Source organism: Salvelinus fontinalis, chromosome 1 (assembly GCF_029448725.1).
Source record: "Salvelinus fontinalis isolate EN_2023a chromosome 1, ASM2944872v1, whole genome shotgun sequence".
Taxonomy (NCBI): Eukaryota; Metazoa; Chordata; class Actinopteri; order Salmoniformes; family Salmonidae; genus Salvelinus; species Salvelinus fontinalis.
This window is the reverse complement of record NC_074665.1, coordinates 37,494,970-37,519,663: the sequence shown is the minus strand read 5'-3', so window position 1 is coordinate 37,519,663 and position 24,694 is coordinate 37,494,970. Positions and strand designations below refer to the sequence as shown.

The following is a 24,694-nucleotide window of genomic DNA, read 5'->3' as shown; positions in this document are numbered from 1 at the left end:
TTAAATATATTTTAGATTCAAAATAATTATGGACTGTCATTTCTCTTTGCTTATTTGAGCTGCTCTCGCCATAATATGGACTTGGTATTTTACCAAATAGGGCTATCTTCTGTCTACCACCCTTACTTTGTCACAACACAACTGATTGGCTCAAACGCATTAAGAAGGAAAGACGTTTTTAACAAGGCACACCTGTTAATTGAAATGCATACCATGAAGCTGGTTGAGAGAATGCCAAGAGTGTGCAAAGCTGTCATCAAGGCAAAGGGTGGCTACTTTGAAGAATTTCAAATATAAATTATTATTATTATAATTATACTTTTTTGGTTACTACATGATTCCATATGTGTTATTTCATAGTTTATTCTACAATGTAGAAAAGAGAACAACAAAGAAAAACCCTTGAATGAGTTGGTGTGTCCAAACTTTTGACTGGTACTGTATATATATATATGTATATATATATATATATATATAATTCCACAAATTCAATTTATTGAACAGTTGAATTGGTTTTATTTTTATATAGCCTACAGTAACAAACTAATGAAAATGCTATGTTATTATTTTAAATAAATAAAACATCTTATTCCAATGTTACCTCATGAACACAACCAGATATTTGAGCATGATTTTCGAGCATGTTATGAAACATATTAATTACACTTTTAAAATGTTGCAGTCAGAATGACTGCTCGTTAGCTTGAAGTGGGATCTCTCGGGGCCCAGCGGTTCTAGGTGCACCTTGTGCTGGGGACAATAAGAGGCCACTCTAAAATGCCACAAATTTCTTAAGTTTTGAAGTAGCGTACAATTGGCATACTGACCACAGGAATGTCCACCAGAGTTGCCAGATAATTTAATGTTAATTTCTCTACCATAAGCCGCCTCCAACGTAGTTTTAGAGAATTTGGCAGTACGTCCAACTGGCCTCACAACAGCAAACCACGTTTAACCATGTCAGCACAGGACCTCGACATCCGGCTTCTTCACCTGCAGAATTGTCTGAGACCAGCCATCCAGACAGCTGAAGAAACTGTGGGTTTGCACAACCAAATAATTTTTGCACAAACTGTCAGAGACCATCTCAAGGAAACTCATCTGTGTGCTCGTCATCCTCACCAGGGTCTTGACCTGACTGCAGTTCGGCATCGTAACCATCTTCAGTGGGCAAATGCTCACCTTCAATGGCCACTGGCATGAGGGGAGAAGTGTGCCCTTCACAGATGAATCACGGTTTCAACTGTACCGGGCAGATGGCAGACAACGTGTATGGCGTTGTGTCGGCAAGGAAGTCTGCTGATGTCAATTTTGTGAACAGTGACCCATGGTGTAGGTGGGGTTATGGTATGGGCATTACTGGAAGCTGAAAATGTCCCAGTTCTTCCATGGCCTGCACACTCACCAGACATGTCACCCATTGAGCATGTCCGGGATGCTCAGGATCGCTGTGCACGACCACTTGTTGCAGTTCCCACCCATATCCAGCAACTTCGCACAGCCATTGAAGATGAGTGGGACAACATTCCACAGGCCACAATCAGCCTGATTAACTCTATGCAAAGGAGATGTGTCGCGCTGCAAGTCGCAAATGGTAGTCACACCAGATACTGACTGGTTTTCTGGTCCATGCCCCTACCTTTTTTTAAGGTACTGTATCTGTGACCAACAGATGCATATCTGTATTCCCAGGCATGTGCAATGCATAGATTAGGGCTTATCAAATCCATTTAAATTGACCCTTTTCCTTATATGAACTGTAACTCAGTAAAATCTTCGAAATAGTTGCATGTTGTGTTTATTTTTTGTTCAATGTATTTAGCAGTCTGGCTATTTAGCAGTCTTATGCCTTCAGGTAGAAGCTGTCTCGGAGCCTATTGGTCCGAGAGCCGTTGCTCCGGTACCGTTTGCCGGATCGTAGCAGAGTGAACATGGGTGGCTTGAGTGTTTGGAAATTTTTCGGACCTTCCTCTGACACCGCGTGGTATAGAGGTCCTGGATGGCAGGGAGCTCAACCCCAGTGATGTACTTGGCTTTCCGCACCACACTCTGTAGTGCTTTGCACTCAAGGGCGGTGTCTTTGCCATATGAAGCCGTGATGAAGCCTGTGAAGATGCTCTCGATTGTGCAGCTGTAGAACCTTTTGATTATCCGAGGGCCCCTTGCCAAATCTTTTCAGCATCCTGAGTGGGAAGAGGCGCAGCCGTGCTTTCTTCACAACTGTGTGGGTGTGTGGGGACCATGTTAGGCCCTTAGTGATGTGGATGCCAAGGAACATAAAGCTCTCGACCCACTCTGCAACAGCAACTCTCCCCTCTTTCTCCTATAGTCCACGATCAGCTCCTTGGTCTTACTGACATTGAGGGAGAGATTGTTGCTCTGGCACCACACTGCTAAGTATTTGACCTCCTCACTGTAGGCTGACTCATCCCCGTTGGTGATCAGGCCTACCACCGTTGTGTCGTCAGCAAACATGATGATAGTTTTAGAGTCATGGATGAACGCAGTCATGTGTAAATAGGGAGTACAGGAGGGAACTATGCACACACCTCTGAGGGGCCCCCGTGTTGAGGGTCAGCATGGAAAAGGTGTTGTTGCCTACCCTCATCACATGGGGCTGGCCCATCATGAAGTCCAGGATCCAGTTGCAGGGTCCCTAACTTGGTGATGATCTTACAGGGGATTATTTTGTTGAACGCTGATCTGTAGTCTATGAACAGCATTCTAAACAGTTATTTCCCCTCTTGTCCAGTTGGGAGAGGGCAGTGGGAAGTGCAACTGATATTGTGTCGTCTTTGGATCTGTTCTGGTGTTATACAAATTGGAGTGGGTCTAGGGTGTCTGGGATGATGGTGTTGATGTGTGTCATGACCAGCCTTTCAAAGCACTTCATAATTACAGATGTGAGTGCTACAGGGCGATAGACATTTAGGCAGGTTATCTTGGAGCTCTTGGGAACAGTGACAATGGTGGTCAGCTTGAAACATGTTGGGATTACAGACTGGGACAAGGATAAATTGATTGAAAATGTCTGTGAAGACTCTTACCAGGTAGTCTGCGCATACTATGATATCGTGCTCTGGTCTTCCATCTGGCCCAGCGGCCTTGTGATTGTTAACCTGTTGCATGGACTCACTCCGTGTGCAATAATAGTGGTGAACATGACTTGAATGACAACCCCATCTCTGTACCTAGGGCTGTTACGGTGACCGTATTACCGCCACACCAGCGGTCACAAGTCATGACGGCAATCAAATTCCACGTGACCATTTAGTCACGGTAATTAGGCTTCTCCCAGGTCTGATGCTGCTGATGGTCATTAGCCTATAATGTGAAGAATCTGATCTGTTGCGTCAGCCTCATTGCTTAAAAATGTTTTTTTTGATGCTAGTGGTTTTATTAATTTGGGATCTAACACATCCCACAACGGTCCCAGACTATATTTGAAATATTTATTTCTCACACAGAATAGAATAGGTCAACTTTTGTACTATGGGGGATAGTAGTTTTACATAGGCTAGTGCTTTTTCTGTTCATTAGGCCTACTCATCTTGTTGGCTGACAAAAGTAAATGTGGACAGTTCTTCCAATATCTTCAATATGTGTCTCTAAATTGGATTAGGACTCCGTCTTCACTTGTAGCCTGTGAGAAAGACCCGATCAAGTGATGGATAGCCTTGTGAGTGAGAGGTGTTTCGAGCATGCAGCCGGGAGAAGGGAATTCAAATTATTATATTCAGCCCAAGGGCACAACAGCCGCTGGCCACAAAAGGAAGGTATTTTTACGGGGCATTACGGCCACACAAAGGGGATGCCACGAGAAATTCGAGGCATTATCAAGCGCTTGTCAAATTGTGAATGAGAGACTGATTAAGTGTTTACAGCCTGCGCAAAATACATACCAGAGCTCATGCCTTTCATGCACCTTAAAAAAAAAATTGTCATGGAGCCTTAGAATGTATTAAAAATCTAAACATATAGCCCAACTGTAACGCCCTGGGTGTCGGGGGGTGCGAAGTCAGACGCAGGAACAGCAGAGCTTCAATATTTTGAGTCTTTAATGCCCAACTGGCAAACAAAATGTCCAACACGGACGTACTGGGTGTCATACACAACGGTCCAACGACACGAGAAACAAACCCAGTCCACAATAACAATATACACTCCCGAAATCCCAAAAGCTACAATATAACAATCCCGCGCAAAGAAGCGTACGGGCTGGCTGACTAATAAAGCCACACTAATTAATGCCCAACTGGCAAACAAAATGTCCAACACGGACGTACTGGGTGTCATACACAACGGTCCAACGACACGAGAAACAAACCCAGTCCACAATAACAATATACACTCCCGAAATCCCAAAAGCTACAATATAACAATCCCGCTCAAAGAAGCGTACGGGCTGGCTGACTAATAAAGCCACACTAATTAACAACTAACTGAACACAGGTGATACAAATAAACAATTAAGGAGGGGGAGGAAAAAGAGTCAGTGGCAGCTAGTAGGCCGGTGACGACGACCGCCGAGCGCCACCCGAACGGGAAGGAGAGCCTGCCTCGGTTGGAGTCGTGACACCAACATTTTTATCACAACTACAGTTATATAAATAACTCTAAATTAAGCATATAGGAGTACCTGTTTCTTTGTTAACCACTCAACATGTGTGCAATCCCTCTAATCGTTTATCTATTTTATTCAGCTAGGTTCAATTGTATTCTTCAACCTATAAAATAATATAAAATGATGCCAGAGAATTCTAAGCAAATCTTGTCTGCTAAATGAACTAGTGTAGGCCACAGCCATATGGCATAGCCAGATCATTTAACTCAGAGTATGCTATTCTGTTCTTCTGAAATAGACTACACTTTCTTAATTTCCTGTTTCATTAGACCGTCTAAAATAAATAATGGATTTATTGTGATAGTGTAGGCTATATTACATGGATTTATTAGATTTTTTTTTTTTAAGTAGATTTACCAGTGGATGGTAGGCTGCCAGGAGATGCTAAATGTGTTAATGTTAATTAACAGTCAATTACTGTGAGATCGGCAGTTATTTTCTTGACAGTCACCGGCTGACGAAATTTCATGATTTCATTTTTCAACAGCCCTATCTTTACCACACACATACAATTATCTGTAAGGTCCCTCAATCGAGAAGTGAATTTCAAGTACAGACTCAACCACAAAGACCAAGGAGGTGTTCTAATGCCTCGCAAAGAAGAGTACCTATTGGTAGATGGGTGACAATAAAAAAAGCAGACACTGAATATCCCTTTGAGCTTTGTGAATTTATCAATTACGCTTTGGATGGTTTATCCATACACTCAGTCACTACAAATATACAGGCCTCCTTCCTAACTCAGTTGCTGGAAAGGGAAGAAACCTGTCACGAGAATTTTTATCCCGATGGTTGAACTCAACTATCACTCAAGCTTTGTCTATTTCACCAGAGGTCATAAATCTCCGGTTTAATAAAGAATTAGACAAAGTCTCAGATTCTGCAATAGATCAATACTTTATTCAGAGAGCACTCTGACTTCAAAATGAGAACACAATCATTTTATAACATACACACACACAAATGAACTCACATCAGTAGAAACTCCACCTCTCTTTAGGTGGGCTGTATTTTTCCACAATACTAACACATAGTTTCTCATTATCTTCTGCAAGCCTAGCCATTTCTAACCTAGGTTGGGGAGGCCTCTTTCCTGTTATTGGTTTCAGAGTTCTCACAAGTCGACAGTTCAGTTGGCCTTGGATGTCTCAACTATACCCAGCTCATATTGCAAAATAGTAACACAATGGCCTAGTCACACACATTATTGAATTATGACTCTTAATAAATAAAAAGATTATAGAATTTTTCTTTCACATTACAGAGTATTGTATGTGGAACGTTGACAAAAATGACAATTAAATCAATTTGAATCCCACTTTGTAACATAACAATATGTGTCCAAAGTCAAGGGGTGTGAATACTTTCTGAAGGTACTGTATGTCCGTCTGTCTCTGTCGCTCTGGCTGGCTGGCTGACTCTGTCTCTCTCTCTCTCTCTCTCTCTCTCTCTCTCTCTCTCTCTGTCTGTTTAAATTGACAATGTTTATTTCCTCTGCTACCTCTGTCCCTTGCGTGGCCCTCAAAACCTCCTACGTTTTTCTTGTCTTTATATCTGCTTTCGTCTATGCTTCGATGACTCATGCTTCTCTCTCTTCCCACTCTCTTCCAATCTCAAACTTTTCCTCTTTCATTCATCAATCATTCTTGCCCTTCCCTCCTCAACTCTTGTATTTAACTTTCCTCTCCCCATCTGCCATACTACACATCACCCTTTCTCCCCCTATCCATTCCTCCATCCTCTCTCAGGCAGTGCTGTGTCAGTGTTGAATGGACCAGTGTTGGCTGAGGACAAAGACATTGGGCCCAACGCTGTGGTCAGGTACCGTCTGCTGGGAACAAGACTGGACCTCTTCACTGTGGACTCTGATACAGGTCTGACACACACACACACACACATATCATTAATCATAATTTTCAAGTCAAATCATATTTTATTTGTCACATTCTTCGTAGACAACAGGTGCAGACTAACAGTGAAATGCTTACTTCATCACCAATTATCCCACTGCCTGTACCTCTCCCCTGTTCCCCCCCGCAGGTATAGTGCGTGTGCGACAGAAGGCTCTGTTGGACCGCGAGGCGTTTGTGGAGCCGCGGGTGGAGCTGCTCCTGGTGGGGGAGGATGTGGGAGGGCTCAACAGCAGCGTGCCCCTCACTGTGACAATCATGGACCAGAACGACAACCCTCCTGTCTTTAACCCCCCCAGCCTCACTGTGCACCTCCCTGAGAACAGCCCCACTGGTGAGTGTGTGTTGATGGGTGGGGTGATGGATGGTGGTGTGTGGAGGTGTGTTGGTTCTTCTATCCTTGTGGGGACCTAAAATCCTACAAAGTCCCAACAAAGATAGCAAAACAAGAAAATGTCTCCCTCATGGGGACATTTCCCACGGATTATGGATTAGAGTTACAGGTTATGGTAAGGGTTAGGTTTAGGGTTAGGGGTTAGGGAAATACATTTTAGGTCCCCACAAGGATAGAAGAACACAACATGTGTGTGTGTGTGTATGTGTGTCTGTGTGACTCTATGCATGCATGAATGCGTGTGTATGTACTCACTGTCAACTGCATTTATTTACAGCAAACGTAACATGTGTAAATATTTGTATGAACATAACAAGTTTGGACAACGGAGACATAAACTGAACAAGTTCACAGATATGTGACTAACAGAAATGGAATAATGTGTCCCTGAACAAAGGGAGAGTCAAAATCAAAAGTAACAGTCATTATCTGGTGTGGGCCACCAGCTGCATTAAGTACTGCAGTGCATCTCCTCCTCATGGACTGCACCAGATTTGCCAGTTCTTGCTACCGGACATTTACCGGACATTTCTGGGGGAATGCCCCTAGCCCTCACCCTCCAATCCAACAGGTCCCAGACGTGCTTAATGGGATTGAGATCGGGCTCTTCGCTGGCCATGGCAGAACACTGACATTCTTGTCTTGCAGGAAACCACGCACAGAACGAGCAGTATGGCTGGTGGCATTGTCATGCTGAGGGTCATATCAGGATGAGCCTGCAGGAAGGGTACCACATGAGGGAGGAGGATGTCTTCCCTGTAACGCACAGCATTGAGATTTCCTGCAATGACAACAAGCTCAGTCTGATGATGCTGTGACACACTGCCCCAGACCATGACGGACCCTCCATCTCCAAATTGATCCCGCTCCAGAGTACAGCCCTCGGTGTAACGCTCATTCCTTCGATGAAAAACGTGAATCCGACCATCACCCCTGGTGAGACAAAACAACGACTCGTCAGTGAAGAGCGCTTTGTTGTTGCCGGTGATGTCTGGTGAGGACCTGCCTTACAACAGGCCTACAAGCCCTCAGTCCAGCCTCTCTCAGCCTATTGCGGACAGTCTGAGCACTGATGGAGAGAATGTGCGTTCCTGGTGTAACTTGGACAGTTGTTATTGCCATCCTGTACCTGTCACGCAGGTGTGATGTTCGGATGTACTGATCCTGTACAGGTGTTGTTATACATGGCCTGCCACTGCGAGGAAGATCGGCTGTCCGTCCTGTCTCCCTGTAGCGCTGTCTTAGGCATCTCACAGTACGGACATTGCAATTTATTGCCCTGGCCACATCTGCAGTCCTCATGCTTCTTTGCAGCATGCCTAAGGCACATTCACACAGATGAGCAGGGACCCTGGGCATCTTTCTTTTGGTGTTTTTCAGAGTCAGTAGAAAGGCCTCTTTAGTGTCCTAAGTTTTCATAACTGTGACCTTAATTGCCTACCGTCTGTAAGCTGTTAGTGTCTTAACGACTGTTCCATAGGTGCATGTTCATTAATTGTTTATGGTTCATTGAACAAGCATGGGAAACAGTGTGTAAACCCGTTACAATGAAGATCTGTGAAGTTATTTGGATTTTTATGAATAATCTTTGAAATACTTGGTCCTGAAAAATGGACTTTTCCTTTTTTGCTAAGTTAAAAAAATACACTAATCATCCCAAGTCACAGATACATAGACCTACCAGGATTTTCCATGCACCGGCAGAACAGAGACGCTACCTCGAGTAAGATGAGGGTTGGGGGTGTGTGTCTTTTTGTCAATAACAGCTGGTGTGCGATGTCTAATATTAAAGAAGTCTCGAGGTATTACTCACCTGAGGTAGAGTACCTTATGATAAGCTGTAGACCACACTATCTACCAGGAGAGTTCTCATCTGTATGTTCGTAGCCTTCTATTTACCACCACAAAATGGCACAAAGACCGCTCTCAACCAACTCTATAAGGCCATAAGCAAACAAGAAGATGCTCACCCAGAAGTTGCGCTCCTAGTGGCCGGGGATTTTAATGCAGGCAAACTTTAATCAGTTTTACCAAATTTTTACCAGCATGTCACATCAACCAGGGAAAAAAATCCTAAACCACCTTTAATCCACACACAGAGAAGCATACAAAGCTCTCTCTCACCCTCCATTTGGCAAATCTGACCAAAGTTCTATCCTCCTGATTCCTGCGTACAAGCAAAAACTAAAGCAGGAAGTAGCAGTGACTCGCTCAATACAGAAGTGGTCAGATGAAGCGTATGCTACACTACAGGACAGTTTTGCTAGCACAGACTGGAATACAGTTGAAGTCAGAAGTTTACATACACCTTAGCCAAATCAAATCAAATCAGTTTTTCACAATTCCTGACATTTAATTGTAGTAAAAATTCCCTGTTTTAGGTCAGTTAGGATCACCACTTTATTTTAAGAATGTGAAATGTCAGAATAATAATAGAGAGAATTATTTATTTCAGCTTTTATTTCTTTCATCACATTCCCAGTGAATCAGAAGTTTACATACACTCAATTAGTATTTGGTAGCATTACCTTTAAAATTGTTTAACTTGGGTCAAACGTTTTGGGTAGCATTCCACAAACTTCCACAAACAAGTTGTGTGAATGTTGGCCTATTCATCCTGACAGAGCTGGTGTAACTGAGTCAGGTTTGTAGGCCTCCTTGCTCGCACACCGTTTTTCAGTTCTGCCCACATATTTTCTGTAGGGTTGAGGTCAGGGCTTTGTGATGGCCACTCCAATACCTTGACTTTGTTGTCCTTAAGCCATTTTGCCACAACTTTGGAAGTATGCTTTGGGTCATTGTCCATTTGGAAGACCCATTTGCCACCAAGCTTTAACTTCCTGACTGATGTCTTGAGATGTTGTGGAGCGGCAGGTAGCATAGTGGTTAGAGCGTTGGACTAGTATCTGGAAGGTTGCAAGATTGAATCCCTGAGCTGACAAGGTAAAAATCTGTCGTTCTACCCCTGAACAAGACAGTTAACCCACTGTTCCTAGGCCGTCATTGAAAATAAGAATTTGTTCTTAACTGACTTGCCTAGTTAAATAAAGGTAAAATAAAAAAAGAAATGTTGCTTCTATATATCCACATAATTCTTATTTCTCATGATGCCATCTATTTTGTGAAGTGCACCAGCCCCTCCTTTAGCAAAGCACCCCCACAACATGATGCTGCCACCCCCGTGCTTCACGGTTGGGATGGTGTTCTTCAGCTTGCAAGCCTCCTTTTTCCTCCAAACATAATGATGGTCATTATGGCCAAACCGTTCTATTTTTGTTTCATCAGACCAGAGAATATTTCTCCAAAAAGTGCAATCTTTGTCCCCATGTGCATTTGCAAACCGTAGGCTGGCTTTTTTATGGCAGTTTTGGAGCAGTGGCTTTTTCCTTGCTGAACGGCCTCTCGATATAGGACTCGTTTTACTGTGGATAGAGATGCTTTTGTACCTGTTTCCTTGATTTGCACTTTTCAATACTTTCATCTCTAGGAGAAAGAACGTGTCTCCTTCCTCAGCGGTATGACGGCTGCGTGGTCCCACTTGCGTACTATTTTAGTTTTATTTTTTACCCCTTTTTTCACCCCAATTGGTAGTAGTTACAGTCTTGTCTCATCGCTACAACTCCCGTACGGACTCGGGACAGGCAAAGGTCGAGAGCCATGCGTCCTCCGAAACAAAACCCAACCAGGCCGCACTGCTTCTTGACACAACGAACATTCAACCCGGAAGCCAGCCGCACCAATGTGTCGGAGAAAACACTGTGCACTGCGTCCGGCCCGCCACAGGAGTCACTAGTGCGCGACGAGACAAGGATATCCCTGCCGGCCAACAAAACCTTTAAACAGGTCAACATTCACAAAGCCGCTGGGCCAGACGGATTACCAGGACGTGTACTCAAAGCATGCCTGGACCAACTGTCAAGTGTCTTCACTGACATTTTCAACCTCTCCCTGACCGAGTCTGTAATACCTACATGTTTCAAGCAGACCACCATAGTCCCTGTGCCCAAGGAAGCAAAGTTAACGTTCCTAAATAATTACCGCACCGTGGCACTCACGTCGGTAGCCATGAAGTGCTATGAAAGGCTGGTCATGGCTCAGATCAACAGCATCCTCCCGGACACCCTAGACCGACTCCAATTTGCATACCGCCCCAACAGATCCACAGATGACGCAATCTCAATCGCACTCCATACTGCCCTTTCTCACCTGGACAAAAGGAACACCTATGTGAGAATGCTGTTCATTGACTACAGCTCAGCGTTCAACACCATAGTGTCCACGAAGCTCATCACTAAGCTAATGACTCTTGGACTAAACACCCCCCTCTGCAACTGGATCCTGGACTTCCTGACGGGCCTCCCCCAGGTGGTAAGAGTAGGCAACAACACGTCAGCCATGCTGATCCTTAGTACCCTCCTGTATTTCCTGTTCACCCACGACTGCGTGGCTAAACACGACTCCAACATCATCATTAAGTTTGCTGATGACACAATAGTGGTAGGCCTGATCACCGGCAATTATGATATGGCCTATAGGGAGGAGGTCAGAGAACTGGCAGTGTGGTGCCAGGACAACAACCTCTTCCTCAATGTGAGCAAGACAAAGGCGCTGATCGTGGACTACAGGAAAAGGCGGGCCGAACAGGCCCCCATTAACATCAACGCGGCTGAAGTGGAGCGGGTCGAGAGTTTCAAGTTCCTTGGTGTCCACATCACCAACAAACTATCATGGTCCAAACATACCAAGACAGTCGTGAAGAGGGCACGACAAAACCTTTTCTCCCTCAGGAGCCTGAAAAGATTTAGCATCGGTCCCCAGATCCTCAAAAAGTTCTACAGCTGCAACATCGAGAGTATCGTGACTGGTTGCATCACCGTCTGGTATGGCAACTGCTCGGCATCTGACCGTAAGGTGCTACAGAGGGTAATGTGAATGGCCCAGTACATTCCTGGGGCCAACCTTCCTCCCATCCAGAACATATATAAGAGGCTGTGTCAGAGAAAAGCCCATAAAATTGTCAGAGACTCCAGTCACCCAAATGATAGACTGTTTTCTCTGCTACCGCACGGCAAGCGGTATCGGAGCACCAAGTCTCGGACCAAAAGGCTCCTCAACAGCTTCTACCCCCAAGTCATACGACTGCTGAACAATTCATAAAATTGCCACCAGTTAATTTACATTGACCCCCTCCTTTTTGTACACTGCTGCTACTCGCTGTTTGTTTGTTACCTATGCATTACCTATGTCACTTCACCCCCACCTACATGTACAGATTACCTCAACTAGCCTGTTCCCCCGCACACTGACTCGATACCGGTGCCCCATGTATATAGCCACGTTATGTTATTCTTATTGTGTTACTTTTTATTATTACTTTTTATTTTAGTCTGCTTGGTAAATATTTTCTTCTTCTTGAACTGCACTGTTGGTTAAGAGCATGTAAGTAAGCATTTCACGGTAAAGTCTACATTTGTTGTATTCAGCGCATGTGACAAATAAAGTTTGATTTTAGTTCAGGCTTCTCTTGCCCCTTGTGTTTTATCCTAACCTCTGTGTCCTCTCTTCCTTCGTTTCTCTCTGTTCTAGGTGTGGTGGTGACCCAGCTGTCTGCCAGTGACGCTGATTCAGGCTCTAATGCCTGGCTGCTTTACCGGCTGGAGAGCGGTGCCCAGGACCGCTTCGTAGTTGACTCCCTCTCTGGTGCCGTCCTGGTGGGCAACGCCACCCTCGACCGCGAGGAGCGTGGCTCCTACCGCCTGGTTGTCGTGGCTACTGACCGTGGCACACCCTCATTGTCGGGCACGGCCACCCTGTCGGTCATCCTGGATGACGTCAACGACTCGCGACCACGTTTCCTGGAACCCGTGACAACTATTAACATAAACGAGTCTACACCGCCGGGCGTGGTGGTGGCAACGCTCGCTGCGAAGGACCCTGACCTACGACCCCGGCTGGAATATTACATCATCTCTGTGGAGGCGAAGGATGATGGAAATAACCCTGTTGTTGGGCTGCAAGAGTCATTCGGCATCGATTTCCACACGGGTTAGTAGTCAACAGACACAGTCGATCATGTTTAGTATTGTATCTTTACTGAGTTGCCTGTCAGATTGTGTGGATGTTTTGTAAATATGTGTGTACAGCATAGGCGCCTGAACAATGTCGCAAACGGAGCAGCTGCACTTTCAAAATATTTTTTTCTCACAGAATAGTATCATGATCTAGGCAATTTGTCATTTTCAATGATAAGTATTGTTTTGAGCTAGTCTGTATTGAAATAGATAATTCAATTTTATATATTATATAATTAACAGATTGCGGTTGAGCTTACACAAAAAAAAAAAAAAAAAATGGAATTTGTGGCGTGTGTGTGTGTGTGTGTGTGTGTGTGTGTGTGTGTGTGTGTGTGTGTGTGTGTGTGTGTCTGCCTTTTTTATTAGTTTTTGATTGGCATCTTACATTCAAACAATGATTCCTGATCTAGGATAACTTTTAAAACATGAAATTATTTGGCTTGCTCTAAAAGGATTTGCCTAAAAGCAAATCTAAGGCACTGCATCTGAGTGCTAGAGGTGTCACTAAAGAGACTTGTTCGATTCCAGGCTGTATCACAACCAGCCGTGATTGGAGTCCCATAGGGCGGCGCACAATTGGCCAAGTGTCGTCTGAGTTGGGGTTTGGCTGGGATAGGCCGTCATTGTAATTAAGAATTTGTTCTTAACTGACTTGCCTAGTTAAATAAAAGTGAAATAATAAAAAATAAACATGTCCTGCGCACACAAGCTCCCATTAGGCCTACAGAAATACATCTAACGGATGGGATAAACAGTTATGTTCCTTGCCAAATTATGACAGTTTTATCACAAATTCAAAATGGCTAGTTTATTGAAGTAGGGAATTATGTGTTCCAACAATGAGCTGCACTTTTGGAATAATTACATCAAAGTTTGTTGAAATGTGAAAGGAATGTAGGAGAATATAACACAATACATCTGGTAAAAGATAACACAAAGAAACAACCAACCGTTCTTTTGTATTTTTATTTGTACCATAATCTTTGTATTGCAAGAGAAAGGCCATAATGTATTATTCCCGCGCCTGGTGCAATACACATTTTGACCACAAGACGACAGCAGTGTATGTGCAAAGTTTTAGACTGATCCAATGAACCATTGTATTTCTGTTCAAAATGTATCAAGACTGCCCAAATATGCCTAATTTGTTTATTAATAACTTTTTATGTTCAAAATTGTGCACTCTCCTCAAACAGTAGCATGGTATTATTTCACTGTAATAGCTACTGTAAATTGTAGAGTTCAGTTAGATTAACAAGAATTTAAGCCTTCTGCCAATATCAGATATGTCTATGTCCTGGGAAATTTTCTTGTTACTTACAACCTCATGCTAATCGCATTAGCCTACGTTAGCTCAACCGTCCCATGGACGGGACACTGATTCCGAATTCGTTTTTAAAGCAATTTGACTTGTCAATGTGCCACATTGCATTGTGAAAAAATATATATTTGTTCTTAATTCATGGTATGGTTTCTTTTTAGCCAAATGTTAAATAGACATGCAGACAAATTAATAAATACAGGAAAGAGGATCTGGGTCTGGGAAGGTGTGATGTCATTGATGTTTGTATGTGTATGCTTTGTATTGCCTAAAAATATAAAATGACAAGCAACACACATCTGATTATTCATTATGAATAGGATTTTTTTTGTTTACATTCTTCATTATAACCACAATGTCACAAATAAATGAACACACACAACATGAGCAGATTAACTTGGTCAAAACAATTATATTTTAAAGACTATCAGAAAGAATGTCGGTACTTGTTTATTTTGATCCAAAGCCACGAATGAGTGAGTCACTTTACGCTGACAAATATAGCTTTATGGCTAAATAGCCCACTAAATAGGCCAAGCCGGAACAAATATATTACATTGTCTAAATACACTAGTAAATTTCATAAATAAATATAGTAGGTCAGCTCTTGAAAATATGGGCAACCTTTTTCCCCTCCCTATCCTCACTGGACTCTTTCATTCAGTTTCTTCTTCACATCAACAAAGAAGGACTCAGTGTTTCAGAAACTCACTTCATATAGAGGGGCTATCACTCTTTCGCACTGTGGTAAATCAAGCCAGTTTGTTATTTAAAATTATTTCTTTCTGTTTTTAGAGGGAGAGAAACCAAAAGCCTACCGTGCCTATTTAAAAAAAAAAATGTCAGTATACATGTCTAGTGTAAATGGCTCCATTGTATTTACCCAAGTTCTCTCTCAACTCCGGGACCACCTGCAAGCTATTATTTGTTTTGCCTGATGCAGCAATCTAGTGCCAGAGAAGAGAGACTCTTGGACTGAAACATTCACACCTCCATTAATTTACAAAAATATATTTGTGCCACAGTTTAGACTAGTGAAAGATCAGCTTTCTTACTCCCCCTTGTGATAGTGTGGAGCAAAGACACAATTATGCAATTTACAACAATCTGCCACCATCTACCACAAAAGGTTGCGGCATAAGCTCTAAACTTTTAATTGAGGAACCACTGTACAGCTTCAAAATATGTGACCGACCGGCTCGATTTGGTCTTATGTAGTCAAATTTGAAATTGTGTTTTTTTACATTGGATAAAAGTAGAGACTCAGAGCTAGAAAATGGTATATCATACACTACAGTTGAGGAACAATGGGAAAACAATTGAGAGAATGGTCCTGAATGTTTTGGGAAACCTACTGGAGAGCTCTTCTTTGTCTACACCCATTCAGCATCGTTCACATCCTGTTAAGCCTTAGCCCCACCCATCTCTTTAAGGGTCACAAGGGGAGGCCATGTACTTAACCAAAGATTTCAAGATGAATGGCTGGTTTACACTACAGGTGTGTTTGTAAATTCAATCTGGAGTGTGCTCAGAGTGTGCTCTGGGCATTCATAAACTCAGAGCGTTGTTAGATTGTCCGTTTGTAAATTCAGAATGTTTTCTTTCTCGAAGCGGTCAGAGCGCACATTAGACGCTCTGGTGGAGGAGTAGGGTTGATCTGAGCATTCTGACCTAACAACAGCAGTCAAGCACCAAAACTAACTGGCTAATGTTGACTAACTTGCTAGCTACTTCCATACACGAATAAGAAAACAGCTCACACTGACCATTCTACTCGCCCTAGCAGAGCTGGTTAGGCTGTGTTGATGTTATCAAGTTGCATTGGTGACTGTAACTGTGCTACTGGCAACAATTTAAATACTATTTTTTTGCCAACTTTTACTGACACCGGTCATATTCAACAGGTGTTGAGCATTCGTAAATGTGTCCGTTATTTTGCGCTCTGGCACACTCAGAAGCGAGTGCTCTGAAATCGGAGAAAATAGCCAGAGCTAATTTACCAGCTATGTCTATCGACAGATGTTGCAGTGACATCATGAACATTCTATTAAAATGGTTAATTGCATAGTGGAGTTTTTTGTTTAGACATGTAGCTAGCTAGCTAAACAATGAACCATAATCCCAACTCATAACATTACTACCCTGCGTGAATCTGCAGGTAGCTAACCAACCAGGTTCAATGTTAGCTAGCTAGCTAGCTAGCTAAAATTAGGCTATAGCTAGCAATCCAAATGGCTCTGAGATACGAATAATTTTACTACACAGATAATACACATAACGTTAGCTAGCGAGCCAGCCAGCTAATGTTAGCTAGATAGCTAACAGTACACTTTAACTTGAAATGAAAATGACTTTCTGACAAAATTAGAAACGTGTAATATCAGAAAATGTAGCTAGCTAGACATGGATGGACACTTCTCTCTCCCTGTCACGGATGCCATCGTTGCCCTTAGTTTGAAGATGTAATCCAGAGACCGGTGTTTTATACAATACCCTTCTGTGTGTTCTCTTTTCGACTCCCTATGCATATTTGCAATCAAACACCAGAATTTTCTCCATCTCCTTAACTATCATATTCTAATTCCACTGGGCATTCCACTGATTTCAAAACTTGGTCCTCCATAAAGTGGAGAGCAACCCTTTGCAGTTCCACTATAGGATATCGTTCAATAAAGCCACTTTAGAAAGGATTACCTACACATAATGACCAGCTCATGTTATAGACAGAAGCATACTACATGGCAGACCAATCTGAACTCATCTCTCGGCATGTCCAGCCCACCCATTATCTCAGCCAATCATGGCTAGCGGAAAGGTTCCTGACTTTTTCCTTGGCTAAACCAACTAGGCTCGTAATTTAATAATTGTATTGGTATTTGCACATTTGTTTTTAAGGTACATGAAAGTTCACATGTACCAGAAGACATTTCTGCCCAAAAAAAGCATTTTGATTTAAAAAAAAGTTTACGTTCAAATCGCTCTCCTGTTAAGTAGTGACACGGGACATACACCTAGTTCCCTGAAATTAGTCACATATGTTCAAAAGCTACCTTGTCCATTTACCATCTGAGTAAATTTAAGTATTAGGCTAGGTCAAATGTAGGGTTAAGCAGCGGTTTCGAGGACACAAATTACACCTAGTCCTCGACTAGAAAGAATTTTGGCTGGAGATTTTCTATTTTTTAGTCCAGGTTTTCCATTCTTTTTAGTCCAGGACTACGCTTAATCTGTGTCCGGGAAAACCTCCCCATAATATTTAAATTAGTGCAATGGGATGTCTTACATGAAAAAACAAGTTTAAATGACCAAGTACATTAATGGGGTAAACCTACTCTGAGGTTGTTTTTAGGCTGTTTGAGAGGTTTAATTCTTAATCAACAATGTGAGTACATCTTTTGTTGAAGGTCAGTAGATCAATAAAGCTACAGTACACTAGCAGTAGTCAAGCTGCTTATGCTGAAGAAACTTATTAGTGCATAGGTCAAATTAGCTTTAGAATTTCTTATATATAACTTGAAATGTACTTGTTTGTATTGATTTTTTTATTGACTGAATATATTTATAGGGAAATTTAGCAATTGGGATTTGTTATCTGTAATGGTTATAATAAATTAGTCATTGTTGCGCACTGTTGGCATATAGGCCTAGATAAATCAATTAAAATAATCTGGCCTTCGAAAGTACTCGACTTCAATATAATTTATTGTTGCAGAACCTAAACATTTTTTTTTGTTCTGTTCATAAATATGGATTCCATTGTAAAGAAACAGCGTAGATTTGCAGGATTATATATATTTTTTGCACCCCCACTTTCAGACAGGCACCAATGGTCAGGCACCCATGGTATACAGTATAAGTCAACTATATGTAAACTGTGTGTGTGTGTCTGTGTGTGTGTGTGTGTCTGTGCGTGTGTGTGTCTGTGCGTGCGTGTGTCTGTGTTAAATGATTGTATCTGTGAATGTGTGCCTGTGCATGTGTGTTCCCACAGGTGCTGTGTTTGTGCGTAACCCACTCAACAGAGAGCTGGTGGCCACCTTTGAGATCCTTGTGTCGGTGCATGACAACGCCAGTGATGTCATCGACATGTCAGTCAGCGTACCTAATGGTGAGTCTTCATCTAAAATCACCCTAATTCTATTTTTTTAAACAATTGTTTGGTATTTCATCACCTTTTTGTTGCCCTATATGTCTCTCAAGATTCAACACTGTCAAACTAACAGAAGTAGATAGGAATTGACTTACTGCAGCTCATGATAAAACCCAACATACTTACCTTACATACAAACCTCAATCAGTACAATACACTCAAAATAGGCTGAACGACAATGCTCTTAATCTCTCCTGTCTCATTACAATAATAACCCTCTCAATTACCGCTCAACCATTAACAGCGAGACTGATAGTGAACGTGCTGGATGTGAATGACAACGCCCCGCGGTTCAGACCCTTTGGAGTGGCCAACTTCTCAGAGAAGATTCTGGAAGGCGCTCAGCCAGGCACCACTCTGCTGTCCGTGTCAGCTGTGGACCCAGACAAAGGCCCTAACGGACAGGTCATCTACCAGCTGCTACACCTGCCCAGAGGGGACTACCTCAGACTGGAGGACCCCTCAACTGGTATAACACAGACACAAACACAAACACAAACATCTCAATCAAAAAGGGCACATCAGAACTTTTTAAGACACACACATTTGATTTACTATGTAACCGGAACAACAAAAATTGTACCCCTTGTAAAAATACAACCTTAGTCCAAACACCAAGCAACCTCAACAATAGCTTTTAGCCTTTTGGTATAATGGTTCTGGAATGATAGTCACAGGGACCAGGGTTTGAGTCAGGGTACCCCCCTAATTAGCTGGTGTCAGGTGTCAGGTGTTGGATAGCACCATTGAAAGCATACCGCAGCTAAGTTTTAGTCAGAGTTTATTTTTCAGAGGCATGGTTCAGCAACTTTTTGTAATTGATGTGCTAGCTGAAATATATATCATTCTACTAAAGTAATCAGAACTATTCTTACAATATTGAACTTTATTTAGCATGAATTCAAAATTTAACACATCTCCCACTAACATAACAAATATATATATATTTTTTATTTTTGTCCCCCTCTTCAGCTACCCTAAACCCCTCACATCTATCTCTGAAAACCATCCAGTTTTGATTTCTACTTATATTTATCAACTTTGCTGTGATGTTTGACAAAGGTCTGAATCTTTCTATTTGCATAGTTTCTATAGATTTAAATTAAAGATTCACATTTTTACTAAGATATTATTGATCGATTGACTATCGCTTTTCAAGTCATTTGCAGATATAGCTTTAAGCAAATGTTGTAATTTTTCAGCCATTCATGAATGGCAGAAGACAGAAAAGGAAAGAGGTAAAAAACAGAGGAGCAGGGAAGACAGCATATGATTAATGAATTACAGTGCTACCCTAATATTCTCTCAGTTCATCACAATTACATAGTGGCTCTAGCGGTGTTTTCCTAACCAGCCTTGGGCTCCCAGTCGGCCCGAAGGTTATCTTAACCTTTCTGCGCACAGATCCCGATTACGGGATCATTTCCCTAAACAACAGCTGAATTGCAGGGAGCCAAATGCAAAAATATTACAAAAAATATTTATAATAATGCAATCACAAGTGAAATATACCAAAACACAGTTTAGCTTGTTGTTAATCCACCTATCGTGTCAGATTTTGAAAATGTGCTTTACAGAGAAAGAAATCCAAGCTTTTGTGAGTGTATCAATCAATGCTACAACAGCTAGCCCCAAATTAGCATGGTCACGAAAGTCAGAAAATAAATAAAATGAATCGCTTACCTTTGATAATCTTCGGATGTTTGCACTCACGAGACTCCCAGTTCCACAATAAATGTTATTTTTTTTCGATAAATATTACTTTTATAACAAAAACACGCCATTTGGGTTGCGCGTTATGTTGAGAAAACTACAGCCTCGTTCCGGTGCTGAAAGGCAGAAGAAAATTACCAAACGTATCAGATACAAAAATATTACAAAAAATATTTATAATCATGCAATCACAAGTGAAATATACCAAAACATGTTGTTAATCCACCTATCGTGTCAGATTTTGAAAATATGCTTTGCAACGAAAGCAATCTAAGCTTTTGTGAGTGTATCAATCAATGCTAGAACAGTTAGCCTTATATTAGCTTGGTTAGCTTGGTCACGAAGGTCAGAAAAGCAATAAAATGAATTGCTTACCTTTGATAATCTTCGGATGTTTGCACTCACGAGACTCCCAGTTACACAACAAATGTTCTTTTTGTTCGATAAATATTACTTTTATAACAAAAAAACGCCATTTGGGTTGCGCGTTATGTTGAGAAAACTACAGCCTCGTTCCGGTGCTGAAAGGCAGAAGAAAATTACCAAACGTATCAGATACAAAAATATTACAAAAAATATTTATAATCATGCAATCACAAGTGAAATATACCAAAACATGTTGTTAATCCACCTATCGTGACAGATTTTGAAAATATGCTTTGCAACGAAAGCAATCTAAGCTTTTGTGAGTGTATCAATCAATGCTAGAACAGTTAGCCTTATATTAGCTTGGTTAGCTTGGTCACGAAAGTCAGAAAAGCAATAAAATGAATCGCTTACCTTTGATAATCTTCGGATGTTTGCACTCATGAGACTCCCAGTTACACAACAAATGTTATTTTTGTTCGATAAATATTACTTTTATAACAAAAAAACGCCATTTGGGTTGTGCGTTATGTTGAGAAAACTACAGCCTCGTTCCGTTCGACGAAAATTCCCAAAAGTATCCGTAATGGTCGTAGAAACATGTCAAATGTTTTTTATAATCAATCCTCAGGTTGTTTTTAACAAACATAATCGATAATATTTCAACCGGACCGTAACCTATTCAATAAGAGAGAAAAGGAAAATGGAGAGCTCCCCTCTCGCGCGCACAAACTATTCAGAGGACACCTGACTACTTTTGAAAAATCTCATTCATTTTTCAAAATAAAAGCCTGAAACTATGTCTAAAGCCTGGTCACAGCCTGAGGAAGCCATTGGAAAGGGAAGCTGGTTGATACCCCTTTAAATGAAAGAAAGACTGGCCAGGAAACACAGATTTTAAAAAGAAAATATCACTTCCGGGTTATATTTTCTCAGGTTTTCGCCTGCAGAATCAGTTTTGTTATACTCACTGACAATATTTTGACAGTTTTGGAAACTTTGGAGTGTTTTCTATCCTAATCTGTAAATTATATGCATATTCTACATTCTGGACCTGAGAAATAGTCTGTTTACCTTGGGAACGGTATTTTAAAAATAAATAAAAATCTGACCCCTAGCGTCAAGATTAAGAGCGGGTGAGGTGGCGATGACGGGACTGGCTTCCTTTCTCACATCAAAACATACCTGCAGACAAGAAACAGATGGATAGAGAGAGAGCATGATTAAGCTTTGTTTTTTTTATTCTAACACGGTCAGTCATAATCATCAGGTGAAATGCAAAACTGACCTTGGATCATTAACTCTGGGACTTCTACATCTCAATCTGTATTTCAATGTAAAGCATCTCTTTAATAATACTTTCTGTTGACCTGACCAAGTGACCTCTCACCTATGATCATGCTGTGCCCTCTGTGTCAGCCAGTTCAGATGCGGGAGGGGTTCACCAACACAGCTGATTTAACCTAGAGGATTTAGGGAGAAGAAGGAGAGGGATGAAGTGGAGAGAGACTGTTATTGAGAAAATAAGGTAGTTAAAGAGACTGTGTTCAACAGGAATCTGTGTGTGTGTAGTCTCACCTGGTGTCCACGCTAAGTAGCTGCAGAGTACTTTATGCTGAAAAACAGACACACGAGGACAAACAATAGAAGATAATGTCATTATTATACTTTTACATTACCAGATCACAAATTAATGCATAAATACCACTTGAAGCTTGATGATGCCTTGATCATTTGAATCAGTTGTGTAGTGCTAAGACAACAGCTGGTGAGGTGTCAGGTTTGCCTCTGTACTTAAAGGGTGATTATTCCAACTCTCTGTGAAATGCTGCGGAACTGCCCGCAGACGAGGTAGGAACACATATCCCACACAAAAGAGGTGGATAGAATTAGACAGGTCAAGTTAGCCTTCTTCCACCAAACTGTGCCGCAAGTTGTAGTACTGACATGTCACAACGCTCCAAACATCTCTCAATTAGCATTCCACTCTAAAAGAGAGAAAGAAAAGATTTTGTGGTGGGGAGGAACTGTGGTCCTGTGGTCTTCCTTCATGAATAGTGAACACTGAGGTGGGTTCGAGGTTATAGAAATGCAAGTTGTGTGTGCCTCTGTGAGTGGTTACTGACTGTATGTGACGCAGACACCTATCTGAGTGTACCTGAAACATTTAAATATAGAGGGCTATGTGTCTCACCACTTGGTTATTGCAAGGCTAACCTCCAGGGAAATCATGACTTGGCAGCAACAGGGGCTTGATAGTCCAGTGAAAATAGTGTTTATGTGGTGTAAATCTGAATATTAGCAGCTGACATCTTAAGGTTTTTTTAATTAATGCATGTGAGACAGGTTCCATGTACAACAAGACAGGCAGAGTGGAAGAGAGAAAAAGAACACAGAATAGTTTAATTACCTCTGGTTATGGACACTTTTGTCAGCAATAAAGCTTCCATGGCCTGTTCCTCAAACAGTGAACATACATCTGGCAATAAATACATTTTCGACCCCTTGATCAGCTTGCTCTCTGAAAGTAAGGACAATAGCTTATTTTTTTTGTAGATATGAAAACAATAACTGAGATATGACCGTTCAATCCAAAGCAGCAGATGTTATTTTCAAGATGTGTCAATACAGCACAGAAAGCTTAACACCAGACTGGTATTGTGGTTGTTCATTTTGTGATTGGAAATATGCAATATGCATACAAAATAATGTACTTACCTTCCTTGAAAATCCATCTATACCGCCAAAGATGACAATGTTGTATCTTGAAAAAAAGCATTGGAATTAAAAGTGGAATGTTTAACCTGCTTCATTATTTATGTATTACCAGTTGATGAAAAACAACTTCAGTTTCATACATCATTGAAAATGTGTCTACGAATAAGTAAGAGTAAGTTAGATTTGATGGAGACATTATACATCTTTGTACCTTATCAATTTATGATTTGTATCAATGTGGACGAGAGACAGGGGAGCTGAGCAATGCAACAAAGCTGGATCATTCTGGCAATGATGCCTGCACTATCTACACGCTGCAAAGACTCCCTAACTCTTCGCCATTGTACACGATGGCCCATTGCTTGGAGACTTCCTTTGACCATTCTAAAGCCTGCATGCCATCATCTCACAATTCTTTGTAGGTGTCCGCTATGACTTCCTTTGTGTCGGAAAGAAAGGCTGAACAGTATTGGTTGTAGCCAAACTGATATTCAAAAAATGGCCAAAATGGAGAGTGGTTGATAACGAAATTAAATTGGAGTTTTGCTTTTCAAAAAAATAAATATTCTCAAAATATTTTTGGGGAATAAAATGCATAAAGTTTAGCACGCTGTTACAAAATATTTGATTGCACTTTCTTTTTTTTTTTTACTTTGAAGCATCGTTTTTCCTTTCAGAACAAAAAGAAAGTTGCTTTCAGAACAATTATTTTTGATTGAAAAGAAAAAGGTTTTGCTCTCGACAAAAAGACACAAAGGTACCTCCATAGCTTATACCAATTTGTCTGTGAATAACCAGACCTTCAAACAAACTTGCTATGCAGAATTCTTGACGTACAACCGAAGGTGCTGCCATATCCTGCCAGCACGCCCACAAGCGAGCCACTCAGGCGAAGAATGAAGCGTGGAAGAGGGCGAGGATCGAGATGGGAGTAAAAAATAATTTGTTTCAAGTTGGGGAGGGGGGCTAATAGCTGAACAATAGAAAATTCAACCTTTACTAAAGAATAGTCTAATAGCTGAGCTAGGGGTGAAAACTCCTATCACAGACCAGATTTGCTTAAATGACCAAGTGGGAGTTAGAGCACTGATTATGCTTTTGGGTCCCAATGCACTACTGTGTCTCTAACTGACAATGAATGGGCAATATAAACCAAATATTAACTGATAATTGTGCACAATTTCAAATGAAACAAGCAGGGAGCAGGTTTCGAACTCTCAACCTTCTTGCACGAAGTCCAGCGCTCTATCGACTGTGCACCAAAGCATGCTCAAGCCGCAGAGTCAATAGAGCACATCCTCGCGGTAGCTTGCTACTCAATGTAATAAAGTAATGACTTTTCAAATAAGTTACCTTACACGTTATGTTGGCTGACAATTTGTTATCTACGCTGTCCTTACGAACCACATAGCATATCATTACAG

The 24,694-nt window shown here is 41.6% G+C and overlaps 1 protein-coding gene across 3 annotated transcripts in view; it reads left to right on the top strand.

The window, feature by feature from the left end:
* LOC129853969 (cadherin-23-like) overlaps positions 1–24,694 on the top strand; it is a 565,813-nt gene that overhangs the window by 473,443 nt on the left and 67,676 nt on the right. For all 3 annotated transcript variants that reach the window (XM_055920546.1, XM_055920536.1, XM_055920554.1), the window contains 5 exons: positions 6,373–6,498; positions 6,665–6,868; positions 12,515–12,973; positions 18,315–18,431; positions 18,718–18,942. In XM_055920546.1, the coding sequence (XP_055776521.1) occupies positions 6,373–6,498; positions 6,665–6,868; positions 12,515–12,973; positions 18,315–18,431; positions 18,718–18,942 (1,131 nt within the window). The remainder of the gene's footprint in view (positions 1–6,372; positions 6,499–6,664; positions 6,869–12,514; positions 12,974–18,314; positions 18,432–18,717; positions 18,943–24,694) is intronic.